Source organism: Chlamydotis macqueenii, chromosome 13 (assembly GCF_036417535.1).
Source record: "Chlamydotis macqueenii isolate bChlMac1 chromosome 13, bChlMac1.mat, whole genome shotgun sequence".
Classification (NCBI taxonomy): Eukaryota; Metazoa; Chordata; class Aves; order Otidiformes; family Otididae; genus Chlamydotis; species Chlamydotis macqueenii.
In genome coordinates this window covers 16,667,421-16,690,134 of record NC_141568.1, presented here as the reverse complement: position 1 = coordinate 16,690,134, position 22,714 = coordinate 16,667,421, and the positions used below count along the sequence as shown (strand labels likewise).

General features: G+C 36.2%; 1 protein-coding gene across 3 annotated transcripts in view; it reads right to left on the bottom strand.

Moving 5' to 3' along the window:
* Positions 1-1,147: 1,147 nt before the first annotated feature.
* The window catches only part of SLC7A6 (solute carrier family 7 member 6), a 31,728-nt gene continuing 10,161 nt past the window's right edge, over positions 1,148-22,714 (bottom strand). For all 3 annotated transcript variants that reach the window (XM_086758486.1, XM_086758484.1, XM_086758487.1), the window contains 8 exons: positions 21,296-21,421; positions 19,347-19,491; positions 16,700-16,823; positions 5,837-5,940; positions 4,678-4,774; positions 4,275-4,424; positions 3,382-3,565; positions 1,148-2,003 (listed from right to left, as the gene is read on the bottom strand). In XM_086758486.1, the coding sequence (XP_086614612.1) occupies positions 1,909-2,003; positions 3,382-3,565; positions 4,275-4,424; positions 4,678-4,774; positions 5,837-5,940; positions 16,700-16,823; positions 19,347-19,491; positions 21,296-21,421 (1,025 nt within the window). In that variant the 3' untranslated portion in view covers positions 1,148-1,908. The remainder of the gene's footprint in view (positions 2,004-3,381; positions 3,566-4,274; positions 4,425-4,677; positions 4,775-5,836; positions 5,941-16,699; positions 16,824-19,346; positions 19,492-21,295; positions 21,422-22,714) is intronic.

Genomic DNA, 22,714 nt, shown 5'->3' with positions numbered 1-22,714 from the left:
CGTGTCAGCATTTAACTTGCATTCATCTTTAAAACAATTTAATCTTACCTGTTTGGACCCACAAAGTATTTCAGCACTCCCCTACTTGAGTCTATAAAAAATAGCTAATAGGATGTTAGCTCTATGTTAGTCATGAGCTGTAGGTTGCAGCAGTAACTTTAGGTCAATTAGTTCTGTGTCCACAAGGTAGAGGAGGCAAAATATTTCTCCCTTGGTTTCACAGAAAGGTTAATATGGTTGTTAACTTTTGCCACAACAGTAGCATGTTAAAACTATGCTGCCCACTGGACAGATGTCTCAACTTAGATACTGAATTCATTCTAATCATACGCAAGATTTAAAAATATGTATTATAATAGCTAAATGCAAATTTTCGTTAAATACTGAGAAGACCTTACATGTTTATCTGTCAGAGTTCCTCAAGTAGAATTTAGCTATGTTAAGTTCCAATGCTGCTTCACAAAAGTAGCCCAAGACTCCATTTTTATATTAGTTTTCACCATGTACTACCACTTGCCATTACCTGTAGCTTTTTGTTTAAGACAACCTTGGGCAGGGAGTCAGTACAAGAACCCAAATATTCCCACTCCTATTCTAGTGGGTGATGTAAATGTGATGCGGCATTTGAAACGTACATTGCTTCAGCCATATTATTGTGATTACAAGATTTAGTTCAACTTAAACGCACAAAAAAATGCATGTATGAAAAAACTCAGGTCAACTGAGGTAAGCATTCTGAACTAAGGTAAAAATTCCAGGTATGTTTTTGAAGCGTATCTCACTCTGCTGGCCAAACAGGCTGGCTTTATGTTACCTTTTGCTGCACCAGAATTCAGTATTGAAGCATCCTGATGTTAGGTTTAAAGCTTTGGAATTAGAAATACTATTAATTAGGATTGGTCTGTATTGCAATACGACTTTTTATTTCTGCTTATATTTGTATTTTATCTCCCTGCTACTTATCTTTCAAGATATAGTTGCTGCAACAGAACTTCACTTCTACGATAGAAGAAAAAAGTGATTTGTTCTGTGAGTTTCTGGATGGCCATTTTCTAGTTAACAGCACTGAAATTTTGAAAGGAAATTTTCTGACTGCTGAAGTAACACTGCTAATGTGTGTTCACTGAAACAGTTCAGAAACAAATACTTAGAAGCTTCAAACTGAATATTTTAATTTTGAAAGTTCCATAAAGCCTGTCAGAAATCGACCAAGTACTAACAAGCTAACAGAAAAGAATCATCAAATGTTAATCAAATCTTTAGTGCCAAGGTGCTTTGTTGATTAAATCCTTGCCACAGTCAGATACCACATTTCCACATGGCATACAGAATAAAATACTTAACTTTGAGAGAAAGGTTGGTTCTGTCTTTAAATAATGTAGCACAACTTTATTCATTTTTCTGCTAATAATGACAAATTAGGTAGTTTGTTGTGACCAGTTGTCTTCTGGGATAAGAACTGAGATAGCACAGCAAATCATTTCATGCAAACATCCATCAGAATTAAGCTGGAAATGACTTTTGGTCTTTTGAGTCACAGTGGTTTTCAGTCTAACTTAAAAAAGCATTACTTCACCACCTGGTTCTGCAAAAATCTAATTTGATCCATTAGCTCTTACCATTTAAATACCAATTCTGAAGAAGGAACAACATTGACGCATAGCTTGTGTGCCTGAAATGAGTAGGTAATCATCATCCAATGAAAACATGTCCTGAAAACATGCCACAGTTTAGGAGGGTGACGCAAGGGCATGATTTATGTGGGAATCCAACTGCAAGTAAGTACATTTCCAGTCTTTCTGAAAGACTGCTGGAAACAGTATTCCTATTTTTTCCAGTTCCGTCTCTTCCCTTTTGTTGTCATAATTGCTTTGTCCTCCCTCCCGTTTCTTGAATGCCTCTGAAATTTTAGTTAGATTTGATTTCTAACTTCTTTTCTTCATTTGTGTCCATCTCTGTTAAAACACAGTAACAGAGCAGCTGCATGTTTCGTGTTACTGCACCTGTGTAGGAAATTGGAGATGCATCAGAACAACTCTAATTACACAACATGCATCTGACTAATGAAAGTTAGTTGTCAAGAATGCGGCCACACTTCTCTTAAAGGAAATAAACGATAAAAGTTAATACAAAAAGTGTCTTCCACTCAATTTTTAAACAAATAATGTTTAAAACTGTTCTGTTGATATCCCACGGTGTTTTTCTTCTTAGGCATCCCACAAAGTAACGGAAATAAAATCTTTTTTTCTCTATAGTTAAGAGTGCAAAATTGGTTGAGTAAGAAATAAAATAAGAACATCAAATAGCACACAAGAAAGTGACAACATTACTGAGTATTTACATAGTCACTAGCTGCTGGAGCACCACATCCTGTTGCATCCTAAACTTCCTTTCCACATCCCTCATCCTAGTTTTCTCACGTAGTAACAATGACAACAATGCACTGCTGGAGAAAAATGTATCATTTAACTGCAGCAATTCAACAGGAGGCAGAATTCCATCTGTGACAAAATCTATCCATCTTCAAACAACTGATTCAGTAAAGCAAGACAGCTTGTATTACCAGGAATGTCCAGCCCTTTTACAGTCATCAGCCTTGCTTAAGAAAAAGACTTTTCATATGCCTGATTAAAAAGAAATGTAAAAAAACATGAGGACAGAATCTATAGAAAGTGTATGGCCTTTTAAATAGACAGTAAATAAAATCTGAGTGTAAGAACATCTATAAAAATCAGTGTACCCCTTTACTGGGTCTGGCTGCGATGCAGTTAGCATTCTTTTTAGCACCCATATGGTGCTATGTTTTGGATTTGTGGCTCAAACAGGGCTGGTAACACACCAGTGTTCTGGCTATTGCTGAACAGTGTTTGCACAGTATTAAGGCTTTTTTTTTTCCCTTCCACTCTGCCCTCCCTGCCACAAGGTGGGCAGGAAGATCAGAAGGGAGACAGCCAGAACAGCTGACCCAAACTAAGCAAAGGGATATTTCATGCCATATAACACCATGTTCAGCAATACTAATTGTGGTAGAGGAAGAAGTGCATGCATGTGGGACGGTGTCTTCCAATGTGTCTGTTGCTCGGAGACTGGCTGCGCAACGGTCTGCTTGTGGGAGGTGGTAAGTGGTTGCCTTTGCATCACTTGGGGTTTTTTTTCCCCATCTTTCCTTCACTCGCTCAACTGTCTTTGTCTTGACCAACAAGACTGTTCTTCCTGTTCTCTCCGCTATCCTGCTGGGGGATGCTGGTGCACGAGCAGCTCTCCAGGTACTTAGCTGCTTGTTGAGGTCAACTGATCGCAACCTTTTTCCTCAACAAACCAAGATTCACTTACTTAGTTTCCCTCTTTCCTAACAATATCTCCATCTACAAAGAAACTTACCTAAAATCTTGTTGATAAACTGAGGTCTCCTTGACGCAGGTAAATATACTCCCAAGAAAAAGACTGGAATTCCAGATAAAGCAATGGCAATTCCAATAAATGAATTTATAGTGTCACTATAGAGTGGCACTACCACCAGGAATACTGTGCATATACAGAATATTATTGGGAATGCCACACTCAGCTGGAGACAGAAAAAAATAGAACAAAATGTTATTGAAATATTTGTTGTCTATAGTTACAAATGTTTTAGTGGGATTTACAGACTTTTCCCTCTCAACCCCACTTTTATGAATTCTCTGCTCTCTCTCTTCTGTATCTGGCTATATGAACTATAAGCAGATTGCAGAATACAGAACTGCTGATAAAAACTGCAAAAGTATGGTAACTCTGCTGTGTTTAGAGAAACTGTATAAGAGCATCAAGTGGTTTTAGACAAATCAAATAAATCCCAGGAAACAAGAATTACTTCTTCATGTAGTATATGAACTTTAAGTATGAGAAGGTGGTAAGAGGATCAGATATTGAACTGAAACATCATCAGATCTAAATGTGGTCCACACTGACACAATTAACTTAAGCATTCCTAATTTGGGATTTATAATCCAAGAAAAAAAGGCTAATTACTATGTTAACCTATTGAGACTTTCTCAGAGAGAAAGGCTACCGATTGAACTAACGTACAAGAAAAGATGATACTACTCCAATAATCACTCGTTCTTATCTAGCAGACAAGTTAGTTTTCATGGTGCAACATAAAATGAAAGCTATGTTTTGTGTCCTGATCAATTTGTAACCTTTAGGCGTTAACATGTATGGTCCAGATTTTAGCCAGTACTTTTACATTATGTGAAAGAGGTATTTTTAACAATTATATAATAAATAAATATTACCTTAAGAGGCCTGGGTCGATCTGGTTCCTTCCAACGTAGATATAATTGCCCAGCAATAGACAGACCAACAAAAAACCAGTAACTGAAACTGAAGTAATTAATGAGCTTGAAGACATCTTCCACAGCCAGATAAATAAGGGTCATAGCACACTGTCAGAAAAGAACAGGAGTAAGATGAACAACGGAAGTTTGAAACTCACTGTTTATGCTGCTTTTTGCATGAAAGTAACACATTTGACTCCTTGGTGTCTGGCACGATTTTATGCCTCTCAAAACTCACACTCAGAAACCACCTCAATTACAGTAAATCTGAAGTTCTCTCTTACGCTTTTATAAAGTCTTCCTTTAAATAATTCATATAGTCGCATCCAAACAGTTGAAAAGAAAAGCAATAACAACTTACATTGAAGAGCAGTGCTGGCACAGGCGTGAACCTCCCTACGTGGATCATAGACAACAAATCAGGAAGGTGACCTTCTCGAGATCCTACAAAAAATAGCCTGAAAAACACAAGCATTAGAAAACGGATGTTGAGGCCACAGGCGAGAGAGAATGTATCACAGAAAATCAAACAACAATACCAGTCAAAGTAAGTATTTACACCACTGAATTTCCATTCTTTGAACTGGAACAAGGATTCAACCCTTCTAGTAAAGACGTACTGTACAACAACCAATAAGCTTTTAGAAATATGCTGTTAACATCCACTTTTAGAAAACAATCCTAGAGGTAAAATAGAAAACATCTATAGTAGCTGAAATAAATTTCTACTGTTTTAAAAAGCTCTAAAACCTAGTGCTGAAAACATTCCAGCTTACAGCTGAATAGTTTTCAATGCCAACCAGAAGAGATCACTAGGCCTCTAAAAAGACAACCACATGCTCAAAAAACACAAATACATAATTTTATTATCAACTGCAAATTGTTCTACATTGACTGCTTCACCAGATCATGTTCATATTTGTTCTCAGTAGAGAGGCATTGTACATACATTCAGTGGACAGGAAGGATGTTAAAATGCCTGAATAAATCTATTTAAAACTTTCACTAGTCACATGCAAAATCAGCGCTCAGAGGAAAGCTTCTGTACTGTATCCTGAGCTTTTTGACTGGAGCTTAATAGCCAATAGCAACCTTTAAAACTTTTTACTTAGAAAAAAAAACCTTAAATATACTGATTTTAAAAAGTCAGTAAGTTTTAAGTAAATACATCTGAAAACAAGAACTTGCTAGAATTATTGTATCAAAAAAAAAAAAAAAAAAAAAGGAAGATAACACAACCCAAATAATCAGAAGGCCTGAGGACTCACCACACAGACAACATTCATTTGATCTTTAATTGCACTCTGTATACAGCTAGGAATGCTTTGGGGAAGTAAGGCACTGTTAAGGTTGTATGTAGACATAGACAGAGGTTTATTTAGGTCTGTTATTTTACTCTCCCTATTCATTATAGGTTCAGTTTAAAAAGAATTTTTGCCACTCTCCTGATAGATAAGCTTAACAGTAACATGTAAAAAAAACTTATGAACATTTGTCAAACAGAAAGAGATAAGCACTACCTTGATGATGCTAGAATTGAAGCATTAAGTCCACCAAAACAAGAAAAGGCTACAGCAATGGGAATTGTCCAGCTGAAGATACCAAATACCTGGTCAGCAAATGTCTAAGGAAAGGGAAAAGAAAAAGGAAACATGAAAATATCTGCAACAAAGCACACATAAAACAATGACATTAAATCTTTCGCAGTAAGTTTGTGTGGAAAAATATTAATACAGTAAAGACAATCCATAATGCAGCACAAAGAAGCATACAGCTTTTTTATTTGTTTATGGATTCTAAATAAGCACAAATTTCTCTAGCCAAGCACCTGAACTCTCATTTTCTGCTCACAAAAATAATGCTCCCAAAGGAAAACAAAATGTTTTTAGAATTTTCTCAGCAATCCTAATATATTTTATTATCTAACTGAATTACAGAACTCAAGTGTAACAACATAGTGACTACAGAGATTAAAGGACAAAAATAGCCAAAAAGAGAAGTGCCATATTGCAGATGATAAAACATAACCTCATCCCACCTACTGTTTACAGACACTATTCTAGGAATCTATTTTATTTTCCTTCTTTTTAAGTTTCCTAAGCAACATCATATTTTCCTTTAGCTCCACCAGCAGGGCCTCTGAGCTCTACTCTCACAACATAGCAAATGGCCGAGCAAATATCTTATTAGCAGTCATTTGTTAATGTTGCTAGACAATACTGCAGGCCAACTGAGGTGACTTTCCATGATAGAGCTCTGAAACCAAGAAGCCAGGAGCATCAAAGTTTCACAGCAAGTGGTAAGAGTTATCGATGGACAGTGATCTGGGACCTACAATGAAAATGGGTAATAATTTGCAAGATATTGTCCTGGTCAATTCTGTTTGGCCTCCTGGATGGAGAAAAAAGGGAGAGAGACTTAGAATATTAGACAAAATATTTGAATAATCAAGAAATTTAATACGTGAAGACTGACAGCTATTCTAAATCCCATCTCGGTCTGAGCATTGTACATGTCTGAAATCGGCTCATGCTGTGTTCAGAGGACATGGATGGAAGCCTTCCTACCCCAATTCTACCTACTGATAGGTAAATTACTTCCATGATTTATTTTACAGAAACAAACTAACAGCCACAGTAGCAAAAGGATCATGTTTATGTTAGACAGCATGAAATAACTATTTTTAGAAACAAATACTACTTATATATAGGTGGTATTCAAACAAACCCCAAAGATTCCGTGGGTATTAGAACATTTTACACGTCAGCACGTAGCAGGAATCTAAACCTTTTAATGAACCTTTCCCTAAATCACTTTCTTAGCTCTCTCTTGCTTTATCAATTTCAAGATCCTCAGACATAAAAAGCATATATACTAGTTCAGCTTTCTGCAGGTCTGTCTTTCCTATTACAAAAATGTTATTCAGTTTTTAATATTTTAGTATTTTGAAACACCTCCTCCTTAACCTCCCTTTAAACAACTGGTCTTCACTATAACATTTATGAGCTAAGAAGTTCAGTCAAAGGGGATTAACATTCAGAACTGGCCTTTGTTTGTAGCATATAAAGTTATCTGGATTTAACAGTGGTCAAATTTTTATTTAACTACTCCAGGAAGAAGATCGCCAAAAGCAGCACATCATGATCTATTTTCTGAATGGTTCTGTAGGTCAAAAAAGCCTAAATGAATTAATATAGATTTTTTTTTTCATTAAATGAGTCATTGATTTTTATGAGGCAAAACCCTGCATATAAAGTCAATCTTTAACCAGCCAAGCTTTGTTTTATGTTAACAATTTTTTCTGCATTTTATGGTTTAAAGGTTCCTGTTCTTTGTCTGGGTTGACAAAGAGCTTTGTTCAGCCCATTATCCAGGTTAAGGTTCAGAATTCAACTCTGCTTAGCTGTATACCATCATCCACACTAAAAATCAAAATTTATTCTATCCTTTTGTGTGATTCAGTTTAGCCTCAGCAAAGGCAGATAGGATTTCCTGCTGCTAAGGAACAAGGCAAAAGCATAAAATCACTTTAATGGGAACCTTGCCAAAAGGCTCGAAGTCAATGCATCAACTGTTAGTCACCCTGATTCTTACTAAAGCACCTCTCTTCCTGGCCTCTTTTAGTTTATACGTGTTAGCATAGCTTCCCTCAAAAAGGAGCTTCCACACAGGGGTGGAAAAATGTACGCACACAGATTCCCTCAGAAATTATAAAAATTAGCACAAGTATAAAAGAACCAATCCATGTATGAATTCTATTTCATGCTGAAATTAGAACATCAATTTAGCAAAAGACCATGCTGTAAGAAATGCTCTGTACACCATGATTACCCATTTTCAGTCAATTGAACCTGAACCAATAATTTACATTACTGTATATAAAAGATTTCTGCTGCTCAAGAATAATTACTAGAACCCACAGTGCTTCTCTCAGATCCTTATTGGATCTAAATGCAGCTCTGAGAAACCTGGTCTCGTAAAGCAGAATGTAATTCATAAAGATCCAGTGAACGAGTTCAGACTTCTCCAGAACAAGCAAGAATAAGGACAAGATGAAAATTCTAATAGGCAATTGTTGTAATATTTTAAAGGATTATTCAAACCTGGACTGCTGATTTCCAAACCCAAACAGCAAATGAAATTACTAGACACCAAACTTAACTGCTAGAGGATTATTTTTTTTAACTAAGATACAGAACTCGCTCAAAAAGATGTTAAGGAGTTAAGATGTTTAGTATGATTGCCTAAAGGGTAAGCATTTAGATAAGTAATATAACAGCTAAAGTTAAAGAAGAGAGAACATGTATGAATGTAATCTTACGCTGCAGGATGCAAAGGAGCTAATATGTAATTTGGGAAACTTTTCTCCCCAAAAGGCAGGCTGGCATCTGTTCTTTGCAAGCACTTCCCATTTTCTTTTGAAACATCTAGTAATGGGCCAGTGTGGAATGCCAGATGTGGGACTAACTCAAAGGCCATTTCCATCCTATAATATATATCCAATCTTTCCAAGATATGCTGATGCTGTTTCACACATCCTGGAAAACAGCAATCATTCCACGAGCAGTAAAAACCACCAAGAGTTAAGGCAAAGCTATCGTTTCCCTTCCACGAATTATACACAGATCAAGACGTTAGAGATTCAATGTATTCTGGGTGCAAGCTATATGATGTGTAACAACTGTTGATGCAGCTCAAAGTCTAAATAATTAATTTCCCTATATCTGTATGAGTCAGACTCTTCAAAACAGAGAATAACCTAGTGACAGCCTTTACCAAACACTCATCTCAAGTGTACTTTCTAATGTAGCTGGGATTCCTGAGAGAGCAAAGGATGGAGCATTAACTTCAAGAGCTTAACTTCTCCCTAAGTGAGGTAAGGCAAAAGAGTATTGTAATTGAAAATTATCTAAAAAGTTCAGTTTGGTTTGCCAAGTAGACCTGTCTGCCAAATGATCTTTCAGCAAAACAAAGCTGAAAGGTACTTGAAGTTTGGCTAAACTTTCCAGTGATAGTAACTAGCTTAACACGGCAAGTATAGACCCAGCTGCCTTTATGAAGATGTTTTCTGACAGCATTTCACCCTCACTCCTAACATAAAAATCACCCAAGTTGTGTATTACTACTCAGACAATAAACACACTTTTATACTTTAGAGTACACATTTATAAATCCTTCAACACTCCCATTTTAAGACGCCAAGAAATGTCTTCTCCAAACTGAGCCACACTCTCTTGTGAACAATGAGAAAACCAAAGATCTCTACAGTGTTTCTTGCAGAAAGTGTTACTGAAGTGTAAGTAGAAGTGGCCACAATAAGCATTCAGCTGTGTGCATGTCAGAGTTATTTTGCATAAGAGAGAAGGGCAGAGAAAAGTACAAAAAGCAATCAAGTTATCAAGGACATACACCATGTGCACTGTAACAAGTGGAAACAAAAAAAGGGGGGTGGGGGTGGGGAGAAGAGTTAGTGGCTGCTTTCTGCTAAAACCACAACTGCACAATCATAGATCCTCCACAAATCAGCGAGACGTGGGCTCTGAACTGAGCACCTGACCAATTCCACTTTAACTACCACTACTTCTGCGAGTAGTGAAATGCATTTATAAAAACAAATGAGCTGGCAACAGGGGAAAGAATGGAGCATTCGCAAGGGTATGCGGAGGATGACAGAGGAGCCTACCTGGAGGCAGCTATAGCAGAAGCATTTAGTCCACCATAACAGGAGAAAGCCACCACTATGGGGATGGATTTCTTCTCAGGTTTCTTCTGAGAAAGTCTAAAGAGCAAGAAGGATTAAGAAATTAAATTGTCATCTCTGCTATAGTCTGACAAGTCCTGTAGTCCAGACTTGAACTATAACTGCTTCTAACTGCTAGGAAACAGTGAGAGAATTCAGTGGCTGATACAGCACTTGCAATTACAGATAAAGTCCTTTTATGCCCTCCCATCCATTGGACACACAAGATATACACACACATACACGCACACTGTAGAAAGACAGGCACCTGGAATTGTTCCTCTTAGCTCTGATTTTTTTTTCCCAAACCATCAACAGGGAATAATAATGAAGGAAGAAGCTTCCAGCCATGCACTTCTCAGCTGAACTGCCCTCATTTGTCATGACTAAAACATTACATTACTCCCTGAAGAACGGTCAAAAACTGAATTATAGCTTTGTTTCAAGACATGAATGACTGATTCAACTACATTTTATTTTTATCCTGGGTTAGTTTGATCTCATGATCATCAGCTGGTAACTTGTGAATGGTTTGCAAAAACACTTTTTTGTCCTTTTGAAGGTCGAAACAACAGTTCTATACAAACAGGTTGATCTACAAGCAGCGGGAATTGCCCCACATGAAGAGCTGCCCCAGCAAAATACACAGGATACTGCCTCACACTCAGAAATTCAGGCACACAGATGATTAGAAAGACCCACATTTATGTTATGAATTACAAGATGAGAACCATATAATCACACTTAGCTGCACACAAAAAGTGCACTTAGAGACACACAAAAAATGTCAGACCACACTGAGAGCGTGTGGAGCTACGAGCACATGCTAGGCTGGCAAAGCGCTAAACAGTATTCATCAGATGGACAAATGCAAAGAGAGTGTAGTCTAACACGAGTAAGAGACTTACACAAAACTATACCCAAAGATGATGAGGTGTTTCTGTTAGGAAGGCTTAAAAGGCAACTACAGAACCTCTTTATGTAGCTCATTTCAAGATCCTATTGCACATGTGAGCTTTTCCAGGCTCAGTTCTATACCATTCTTACCCTGAAAGTCACATATAGCAGTGAGGAGATTAATATATACGAGCAATCTGACTAGTATCTTTGAAATGCAATTAATTCTGCTTTGACTCTTCTAATGAGGCAGAATACAAATACATTCTCACATTACAGGAAGATTTGTTAGTCACAACTACGGTCTGTTTTCACAATTTTTATCTTCTCAGGACTTTAAGGAGCTACTTCCTAAAGGAAACTAAGAAACTATGATTTATGGCAATCAGGAAGCCGCACATGCAAAAAAAGCCACTGAGTAGATGAAGTTTTCTTCCATTGCCATAGATTACATTTGTCAAGCTACAGTATGACATCTGTTCAGTTTGGCCAAATTAGATTTAACATCACATATATTAAAGAAAAGAGTGCACATCAACCGAAAACAGAGTCAGAAAGTTGTAAAGGTGCAAAAGAAAGCAATTTAAATGTTCAAGTTTCCTGTAAATCTTGTTTCAATCACCATTCTGTCAATTGATACTACTCAAACAGACATAATTCTCTCCTTGTATTATGGGCAATGCCTTTTCCTGGAGAAAAAGGTGCCAGTGCAGTGCAAGGTCCAGTGTGAAACTCTCTCTTCATCTTTCAGTCACCCAATACAATCTTGAGGCAACAGAAACCACCATTACTCTGCGTTAATATATTGCATGTTTACTGTACGTTACATCTCTTCCACATGGCCCACATTAAGATTACAGATGCCAGCTCCAACAGTAAAACAGTTTTGTTTATGTCTGCATGGAGGTGCTGAAGATACCTGACCTAAATCTTCTCAGGTGTTTATCCTGTTCTTAGCACTGTTAATAGCTAGCTGTAGCATAACACTGGTTCAGTGTTTTCCAAAGTCTCTTACCTTTCTCATATTTAAAATACTAGGTAGCACACTTTCAAGTTCTGGCTCAATTTTTCAGCTTGGCCTCCAAGGCCAGAGAACTCCTATATAGAAGTGGCCACAGGAGTGCTGCATTGGTAGTGAATTACGGCTAGCTTCAAGAAAGAAGGCAAAGGACTTACTGAACAGCTCTCTTCTAAAAGCAACTGCCTGTTCCCAATGAAGAATTCCTCCACTGTAAGGTACAGAATGTGCGTTTCACCCAAAGGAACCTTATTAGGAGGTGCCAGTGCAAGCAAAGAAGGGGGACATGACACTCGCAGCCAAAGACAAGCAGATTTTTCTCTTCAAGGAAGAAGCCAGTGACTGGCCAAATGAAGGAAGAGAAGTAATACTCAAAAGGCTTTGTGAGGTTTAAACTTAAGAATTTCTGGTGAAATTCAGTTAGAAGAAAGAGACTCATCATTTGTTAAACTATACACCAAAGAAGAATAAAACAGCTAAAGCACAGGGCCTCCCACATGCCTGGTTCACTGAGGGAGAGAGCATGTTGAAGCAAAGTAAGTCCACTATAGAATATGAGTACACCAGGGTAAATTGGACTGATCAATGCAAGACTCGCAAGATGGCATTCAAAGATGCAACTGAAGTAGTGATCTTTACCCCTAATCTACCAAGAAAGCCATACAGCTCCAAGAAAGAAGACAGCCGGCTATGCAGGACAATTAACTCTTTGCTTCAACCAGGGATAATTTTTAGCTTTTCTAAGTAAAAGTAGTAAGCTGCCAAATATCACCTATTGTATGAACTCAATTAAAAAAAAAACCCAGACATGACCAAACACAGGAAGTAGGTAATAAGCTACGGACTGGCAGCCACTATGTTCTTTCCTGTCAGAAGATGAAGCAGCCCAAAAAGTCCTTGTGGAGCCAACTGCTCTCTTCACAAACAAAAAATACAATGGCACTTGCAGATACAGAAAAATAACTGTTCAGTAACAGGGGAAAATGAGAGAAAATTTCTGCTTTTATTTATTTAAGTGTGTTTGTGCGACAAAGTAACAGCTTCATATGCATAAAACTTAACTGTAAGGGGTTGTGATGGTTTGTGTAAGGAGTTAAAACAGAAGCCAACTGTGAAACTGACAGGAATCTTTGAAAAAAGGAAGCAATTTTTACACAATCAGCAACCCTCTGAAGAGCATTTGCAGAACTTCTAAGCTAGCTGTCGCTGTATTACTTCAACAAAAGAGAGCTCAAAAAAACTGAGTTTCTTAGCCTCAGCACTGGGACTATACCACAATGAAGCTACTACTGAAGTAAAGGAAGGACATTTTATCATTTTGTTCTGCATCACGCCTTGGTAAGACTTCTTTCACCTCCCAGCCACCATGAAAAACAGTATACAAGGTGATGTGGAGATACACTATTACTAGTATTTCTTTTACTTGCAACTTTTATCGTTTAGAAACCAGAAACAGCTTCTCCTCCTTTCCAGCTCAAAGCCTCTTGACGGAAATGAATAGGAGAAAGCTACTCCATTCCTTCCCAACAAAGAAAGATTAAATTTAAACTGCTGCTTTACTACACAAAAGGCTCTAAAACACAGCAATATTACTACCATGTTTCTTTAGAAAAATCATTACCGTAATTTTCAGCCTACAACTGCAGAGAGGGCAATAAAGGAACTACAGCAATCTATATCATACATCACATGTAGAACATGTGAGCAGATCAAAGTGGCTCACTTTCATCAATTAGTTTTTGGATTGGCTTAATTATCCTCTCCTTTCTTCATTCATCCACTGAACACAATGGCCTATGTCTTCTTAAAGATTCCATTGAGGATAAAATTATCTTCTGCCACCCAGAGAAATTTCACCATGAAGAATTTTATACTTCTGTATTATAGGACAGTTTTCCAATACAGACCACTACAGTCATTAGCTCTTTCCCCCCCACCCCTCTTCACTAGAAAACTACAGGTGCATTACGAGTGTTTTGATTTGGACTGCAAGTGCACTTTTGAAGCAACTCTTTCAATTATTGCCACTTATTGCTTTTTAGTTCACTTTGTTTAGCATTGGAGCTAAAGGGAGCTTCCCTTTTAGAGAAGGCTACATAAGATGCCCTTCAAGAGCATACCTACTGCACTCCCCTACTGCAATCCAGCCACACAAGCATTCAGTCCACGGGACCTCAGTCGAGGCAGTTCAACGTAAAATACCCGTGAAGTGTGTATAGTGGGCGTGCCAGGTCCTCAGTGGCAACTGTTCCACTCTACAGACACCCTTCCAGAGGGCCGCACTACTTGCTAATGTATTAGTAGGTCACGCTTAAAGTTGGTTTCATAAAACTAGGCAATTAAATTCCTATCAGCAATGGAAAAGAATCTTTAATGAGTCATGTGTTAAGTATTAAACTTCAGCTGCACCTTCACTGTGTCATTCTAAAAGGGAAGTAAGTAGTGGCAATCAGAAAACCATTGTTTGCCAGTTGATGAGACATCTCAGCAAAAATGCCTTTAGATACAACTTTAGTTAAAATTTTAAGTGTAAGTATTTGGCAATCCTGAGATCTAGAGAAAAAGCACAGCTCTGGACCTCCAAAGTCATTCATTCGGTTAAGTTTCATTAAAACTAGCACAAGAAGTAAATCCCCTAATAACTTTTGAAATCACAAACATTTTTTTTCATTCTTATCCTGGTCGCCCAATATCTCTGCATGCAATTAGATTGACTAAGGATTTATATCATTCTCAAGTCTTCCTTTTTTCTCTTCCATGTCCAGATGCATCCTAGAGAGGATTACAATTTCATGTAAAATTTCACAGCATGTGTACATACATAAATACACATACAAAATATATATATTTAAAATATATCACTTTTGGTCAAGAACAATGTCAAAAGAACAACTAAATGAAGTGTACATAAAAATCATAAAAATTTAGGCCTGGGTTTCACATGTCCAGTAAGGTTCAGGCATCCATCATCCCTCCTTTATCTGGCCACTCACTGCTGCTGCAGTGTTACCCCTTGCTGTGTACAGCAACACCAACTGGACAGGCCCACAGGGGAATTATTCCCCCCATCTCCCAGGGTGGATCAGTTTTCCTGATCCCATTCACCAAATGGCTGTATAAGCCTCTGTGATGACAAAGGCCAGGAGCAGTAGAGTATGCACAGAATACTCTTAGGGGATAGCCTGGATGGCACAACTTCACTGCTGTCAAAGGAGTGTATTTTCCAAGTTTTTGTTAGAAAAAAAACCAATAGTGTATTGCTTTATAGAAGTCAGGACACACAACAGACTGTGTATTGGCTTTTAATTTCATCTGGATTAATAAATTCTAGACAAGAATTAAAATTCCATTATGAATCACTGGAAGGTACTTTATTTGGGATACCATAGCCTACAACAGAAATAAATATTCCTGGAGATTTTACCACCCCTTACTATATGCTGATTCAAAACTAAATGTTTTCTGTAATTGTCTTGTTTTGTTTCATTCTGAAGTGTTTTACCAAGTTTTTCACAATATATTTTATGACAACTTTGTATTTCACATTCCAGATAAAAAGATGCAAAGAATTAGAATTTATTTACTTTCAATACATTTTGAAATAAACATCTGCATAATTACATTTGAAATAACAAGTTACAGCCCGCATTTACCATAAACTATTTTGAAAGCTTACATTTAATGTAAGTATTTGTCAAGTTTGAAAGAAAGCTAAGTGTGTGCTTTTGTGGAACCATTTGCCTAAATACCTGAAACGAGTTCACCATTTGCCTAAATACCTGAAACGAGTTCACGGATTTGCTAAGCCAGTTTTTAATCACAATAATCCTCTGTGGGAACAGAGGAATACTTCCTTAATTTTGATACATATAAACTCTCTGTCCATTGTCTAATTACTTAATTTTGGAAGCCAATTTGGAATCTGAAACAAGGAAAGCTGTTTACATTGGAGGAAAAGAAATAACCAAAAATAAGATTAAATTTCCAAGTCTCAAGTCTAAAGGATATAGTAACCAGAACTATCCAATTAATTCACTACCTACAGGTCAAAAAAAACCCTTCACTTTTTTTTAAACGATTAGCTTTAAGTATAAAACATGTTTTGAACAGCTTTTACTTTAAGAAGCTTATCTGTTTTAATTGGATGCAAACTTTCATTCACATACAAAAATAACAAATTTCAAAATATTAAAAAGTTCTTGGAATTAGCACAATGCTGGGAAGACAGTGATTTAAGTTATTAAAAAGGAGATACAAAGCTAAACTTTGTCATAGCCAAGCTGCAACACATCCATTTACAGATACGCACTGCACCAATTATTAGCTAAACAGAATGTAACTCAGTGCAACACTGTTTTGCGTACTGCTCCAGCTTTCTAAATACTGCAGCATGAAGGAACAGAGAAGACAATTATGTACTAATGAGTCTTAATTTACAACCAGCTCAAAGGGCACAAGTCTAATCAGTATCTTCACAAAATATGTTAACTAGATGCATCTGTGCTTGTTTTAATAAATCTGATTAATATATTATTATTATAATTATACATGATTACATTAACTACTTCTCTATTTAAGATTAAGTTATGCTGAATTGTTCTGTCCTTCTGTATTCAGTGAAGTGCTATGATAAACTAGGGATTTTTCCTATTTTCTTCCTCAAAATCAAATGCATCTTAAAAAGGTGAAAAGTGAATAATATAGCAAAATACCACATGGTCAACTTACCACTGCCACAGCATCACTAGAAAGAACGGCCTCAACGTTCAGCACTGTATAGTAAGCTATATTGGTCATAATATAGATAATAGTCACAATTGGCATAGACACTGCAATGGCCAGTGGCAAGTTCCTGGAAGACAAAAAAGCCCCAAAACCCACAACCCAGGGGAAAAAAAATAAATCCGTTAATAACAGAATAAATTTATTTGCATCCTTTACCTTAAAAAAAAAGGTATGAAGACAGAACAAAGATTTCAAAATAGGTATCTGTGTAAGAGTTTTTTTTTTTTAAACTAAAAATACTAATATAGAATACTGAGGAAAAAAAAAATAATGTTTTGCAATAATTAAAAACCCCCAAATATGTGTAAAATGATATTATATGCAACTGCTCTTCTAGTACCCTAACTTTAGGGTTTCCAGATCCGTAAGAATACCCTTTAAATTTATGTACTTTAAATTATTTCCTACTGGTCATGTTAATTTCCACAACTAGAACCCATAAGGGGCAGAGCTCTGAGTCACTGCACTCATTCTCCCTGGGAAATGCTGCTTTTGTTCTAGCACCTACTTCTAGAATTGTTATATGGAAATCCACTAAACCAAACCAAACCTCATATTTTCTCATCTGCACTCATCACTGCAGAGAACAAATTAACTGGGCCGCGTAACTGTAGAAAGTAGAGATGTAGAGGGCAGATCCCAAACTGCGACACAGCTGTGAATCTCAGGATGTGGTGTACCTTACTAGCAAACATATGTCTAGGCTAGAGTAACATGAAAACACTGCAAACCTCTAGATGTAAACAGACAAGACTTAATTTAAAGCTGAGAAACTCATAGCCCTGAGTCTGCAGCTCTATAGGGAGAAACTCTGCAGAGTAGAAGCAGAAGCAAACTTTTAATTTTAGGCTCTGGCTTTACTCAGCCTTTTTCTTACCCCAAAGCTTGCAGGGATATTTAAATGTCTCAAAAGGGAAAGCAGAACTGAGAGTGTAACAGTTTGAAATCAAACATGACATGCTGGCACGGATGAGTATTTGCCATGAACATGTTTTCCAACAATGACAACAACAAAAAAAATCCAACAAAGCAGAAAAATGAAATGCAGTTTGGAAGTTTCCTCAAAAATTTCCTGAAGCCCAGAACTCCGTCTCAGTCTGTCTGATGCATGGAAGCAGAAAGACAAACACATACCACGTTCCCTCCATATAAATCAGTAAATTAGTAACTGGGAGTTCTGACTCTGCCTGCAGGTTGCACACTCACAGTAAGAGATCTGAACCTCAGTGCAAAGAAATTAATTAGAAAACCACATACACACTAATTCAGAAATGTTATGTAATGTAACAAAAAGCTTAAAAGGCATTTTGGGGACTTTGCAACACCCAAAATTAAAGTCAAGGGGCTATGTCAAATATAACTTGTGGATTGCAACTTTTGACTGGACAAAGATGAAGGCACTATGAATCAATTGAGTACGAAAAATATGTAATTACTGGAGTAATTTTATAGAAGTCTGGAATATCTCATTATCCCCAAGAATTGTTAATGTAGAAAGCTGAAATCTAAGTTTACTTTATCAGCAACAAATGCTACCAAGAAGTAAGCTTATATTAGGCACTGATGCCTATAAATAACAAATCAATCTAGGTAAGTTTTCATCAGATAAATATCCTGTGAGAAAAATTATTTTTCAGAACAATACATCTAATACAAGAGTTACCCAACTGATAACACAGAACAATACATTAATTTCAAAAAAGATGAAAAGGCATTGCAACCTCACTCAAAAGGGGAGCTCTCTCAGCAGAAGAAAAAAAAAAAACAATTTGAAGGACTAAATCAGTGATGCAAAACATACATCTCTTCTGAATACATATAACAAATCTTTGCTAGACAATTTATGGAAACACTGTCAACCTGAAATTCAGTTTGACTAAAAATAGTTATTTTTAGAGTTAAAATACTTATCTGCTATTTTATAATTTTAAAAAATAACTTTCCTGGTTAAATAAACACACAGCACAGAACTCAGAAGTAACAGAACAAACTGCAGAAGTAAAAATCAGTTGGAAGAATTGAAAAAAAAAAAAAATCTCTCTTCCATTCTTTATCTTCTGGTTGTAGCAATCTGAGCTGCTGCTTATAAGTGGAAGGAAGAATGATCAAATGGGATTCTATTTTTAACATAAAAGGCATCTGCTTACAGACTCACAACCGAACAAGATTAGTCAGTCACACTTCCATAGCGTAAATTAATGGAAAAGATAACATTCTCAAATATGAAATCAGAATTATTGCACAGATAAACACAACACAGGCTACACTTTGTAACTATTTCACGCCAGTATTAACACCTATTGTAATGAATAGTAGAAATATCTTGAACTGAAAGCTTATCAAGCACCGAATACAGCAATCCTGCAATCATTTGACTTATTTATTCTTATCTTTTTTTAATCTTTTTTTTTTTCATTTTTAATGCAGTTTCAAACTAGTCAATCTTTGCTGGTGGTTGTTGACAGCTTAACCATCCAAGTATAAAGCAGTTCTACTCATTTCTGTATAGGCTCAGGACTCATCAGTTAAAGAGAGCCACAAAACAAGCAACATGGTATCTATCTAGGTTTAGAAAGCTCGAATTGTTTACCTTTCCGGGTTTTTTATCTCTTCTGTTACAAAATTGAGCGTATCCCAACCAGAGTAAGAGAACAAGGCAGAATAGAGTGCAAGGGAAATGTCTCCAATATCAAAAGAGGATCCCTCAAAAGAGTTCTCAAAGTGCGATGTATATCCTGTATGTCGAAGAGAGACAATGAAGCACAGGATAATAAAATACAACAAGTAAATTTTTTTTCAATTTGGCACACAAATACAAAAAACCTCAGAAAAAGCTGCTTATTAAGCCCTTTTCCAGTTCTACTCTGTGCTTCAACCATGAGAATAATAAGCATGGCATTTAAACTACCAAAAATTATGTTCTGTGGATGATACTGTTCTGTAATTAAACACCTAGTTTGTCCACAATGGCACAGAAAATTCAGGAACATTAAGCTACAAACAACTGCCGATGACAGTACTCAGGCTAAGGGCATTTTTAATAACATACATATTTATAAAATTATCCACTCTATTATTCTATGTTCTTTAAAATTTTCAATCATTTAACCTATCCAGAAAATAAAGATTACAGTTGATTTTAGATAATTATGACAAAAAAAACCCCACAAAATGGATTTTAATTTTTAGCTATTAAAAACAGAAAACTGAGAACAATTAACAGAATATAAAATAGTACCAATACTTGAGATACACTTTTTCTCTTAGCTTGGAAAAATTTTATTTTCTTTGCACCAGTATTTGTGAGAACTTCTGCCATCTTTTGACTTTAAGCAAGTCAAGACAAGCTCATCAATGACAGATTCCTATATTCAGACTATTTTCCATACACAGACACACACACAAAAACACCAAATACAGAAAGGTGAGTAACTATGTAACTCCAAAATGTGCCCAGTACATCCTGCAACATCTAGACTTCATCAAAACTGGCCAAGAAAATATTTGAGGCCTCTAAAACATCTTCACTTCTTTCTCTTTTTTGTCCTCATCATACATTGCTATTCCCTTGGCACAGATATAGGCAGAGTAACTGCTGATTTAGAAACAGCAAAGCAAGACAATGTCAAGGAAGCTCATAGGGAACAAGCTCAGTATCTACAAAACAAGGGCTGGGCAGGTGTGCTAAGGATTAAACGCTCCAGCACAGTGCTCACATATGGATATTCTTGTTCCATTCACGATAATTACCTTGCTTATGGACTTTCAACAATTACCAGCTAGAACAAAGGACACAAATTGCCAGGTTGCCAGGAAAAGACCTTTATGGCAGCTTTGAAAGCAGGGTAATTATTTTAAGCTAACACACCAATACATTCTCCAGAAAGGAAGACATATGAACAAAACTAAGATCAGAATTCCTCTAACACAGGAATGGGGCACAATGCCCAACACACATACCAATTAAAAAAAAACCAAACCCAAGAACTTTCTAATTCTCAACAGCTATAGAAGAACTCAGGATCTGAGAAGAAAAAAAAAAAAAAACACAAAAAAAACCCAACTTGCTGTTTCACAAATCTACTTACAAATATTCTTACAAATCTATTTTTACTTTAAGTTTAGTCACTTTCAGACTTGAAAAAAAATAATTTAAAAAAAAAATATTCAGTTGATCTCATTGTAAAGTAGTATGCTCCTTACAGAAATTTACAGCTTTCTCTGCTCCCATCCTATTTTGCTAGCTCTGTATTTTGCTGTTTTCATCTCCTTTATTATTCCATACTGCAGGCTGTAAATTGCACAACGTTGCTGAGCAATCAGTTACCTTCTTTTACCCAGTTCAAAGTCAAATGAGAGAGAATAGCTTCTCATGATATAATATCATGATAATGCCTAACACTGGTATTAATGTGTTTTCAAAGTGGCTATAGCATGCTTGTACTGAGGCAGTTGATAATACATACAGAGGTATTTCACAGTCTTTAGACCAATTACTTAGTTTAACTGATAAACCTTTGCTTTAATTTTATAACTTACCCTGGCATATTTTAACAAGTCCGGTAATGATGATTACAATGAGAGCAGTGACCTTAGCGTAAGTAAATATATCCTGCACCCGTGTTCCCCATTTAACGTAGGCACAATTTATAAACGTTAGGAGACCTGGGGAGGGTGAAGAAAAAAGAAAAATGAAAAGACTATTTGAACAATACTCTTGTTTAATTCCTTTTTCAAATATTTTCAAGTATAATCTAAACATGCACTTACCTGTTATATTTAAGCAAAATACACTGGTACTGAAAACACCTTCGTTTAAACAAAACAGTAGGAAACAGATGTTCTGAAGATTCATAATACATACTGTTTCAAAAGATGGAAGGAAAGACCTTCCCATTCTCTGATTATATGCCCATTTTCCTAACATTAATAATCAACAGCTGCATTCTGCAACTATCCTGAAGCTAAAGAAACCATTACATGACATTATACATTTCAATTTATCAATATCGTTCTGATAAATGAAAGAGTATCTAGAAACTCTTTAGGGAAACATATTAAAACAGTTTTTTCCTCTTCCTTGATAGTCTGAGGGTGAGTTCAACATACACAGAGTATTTGAAATACTGAATATGGTCACAGGTGATTCGATATTCTTTTCCAGCTGTATTAAACTGTATCACTAAGCAAGGTTAGAACAGATCTGAACAAATAACACATGCTTTACAGCTAGTGCAGCATTAATCTGGGTTTTTTAGAACTGGTAGTAAGTAACAAGTATTCTGAATATATTTCTCCTCCTATCACAAAATAAATCAGCGTCAGACCTATCTCACAAGACTGTAATGGAACCTGAAGTGAGACTTTCAGATTTCAGAAATGTTTTGGTAACAGTGGATGACTGAACTTACTCATGTGATCAAGTTCCCCAATAAACACTTTCCAAGCTATTGTTGAAATACATTGTTCACATGGCTTACAACTTTTTCCTTTTGCATTTATTACTTTCTTCCTCAAGTGGAGAGCAAAACAACTTCTGCCTGAACTTGAATGCTGAATATTGAATAGGATTCAGTATCTTCAGTATTCTTCATTAAAGAGAATACTAATTCAGTACATATTTTTCTTATCCAGATTATCATTATGTTATCGATTCCAACCCAGAAGTTTAAATATTTTCACCAAACCTAATTTTTTCCTCTACCTAGTAAAAAAGTGGTTATATTCTACCCCACTTTTTAATCTCCCAAGAGTTTTCTTGTACTATGTACTTTAAATATGCATGTAGACAAAAACTAAACTCGATTGTTTAAGGAGTAAGGTAATAGCAAATCAAAATTAAATTAAAAGATGTGATAAATTATTTCCTTCCCCATAATCCAAGAATAATGTGGTATTATTAAGATAAAAATGTACTTGGCACAGTTACCAAATAGAAAAGTAATAATTTTTAAAAGA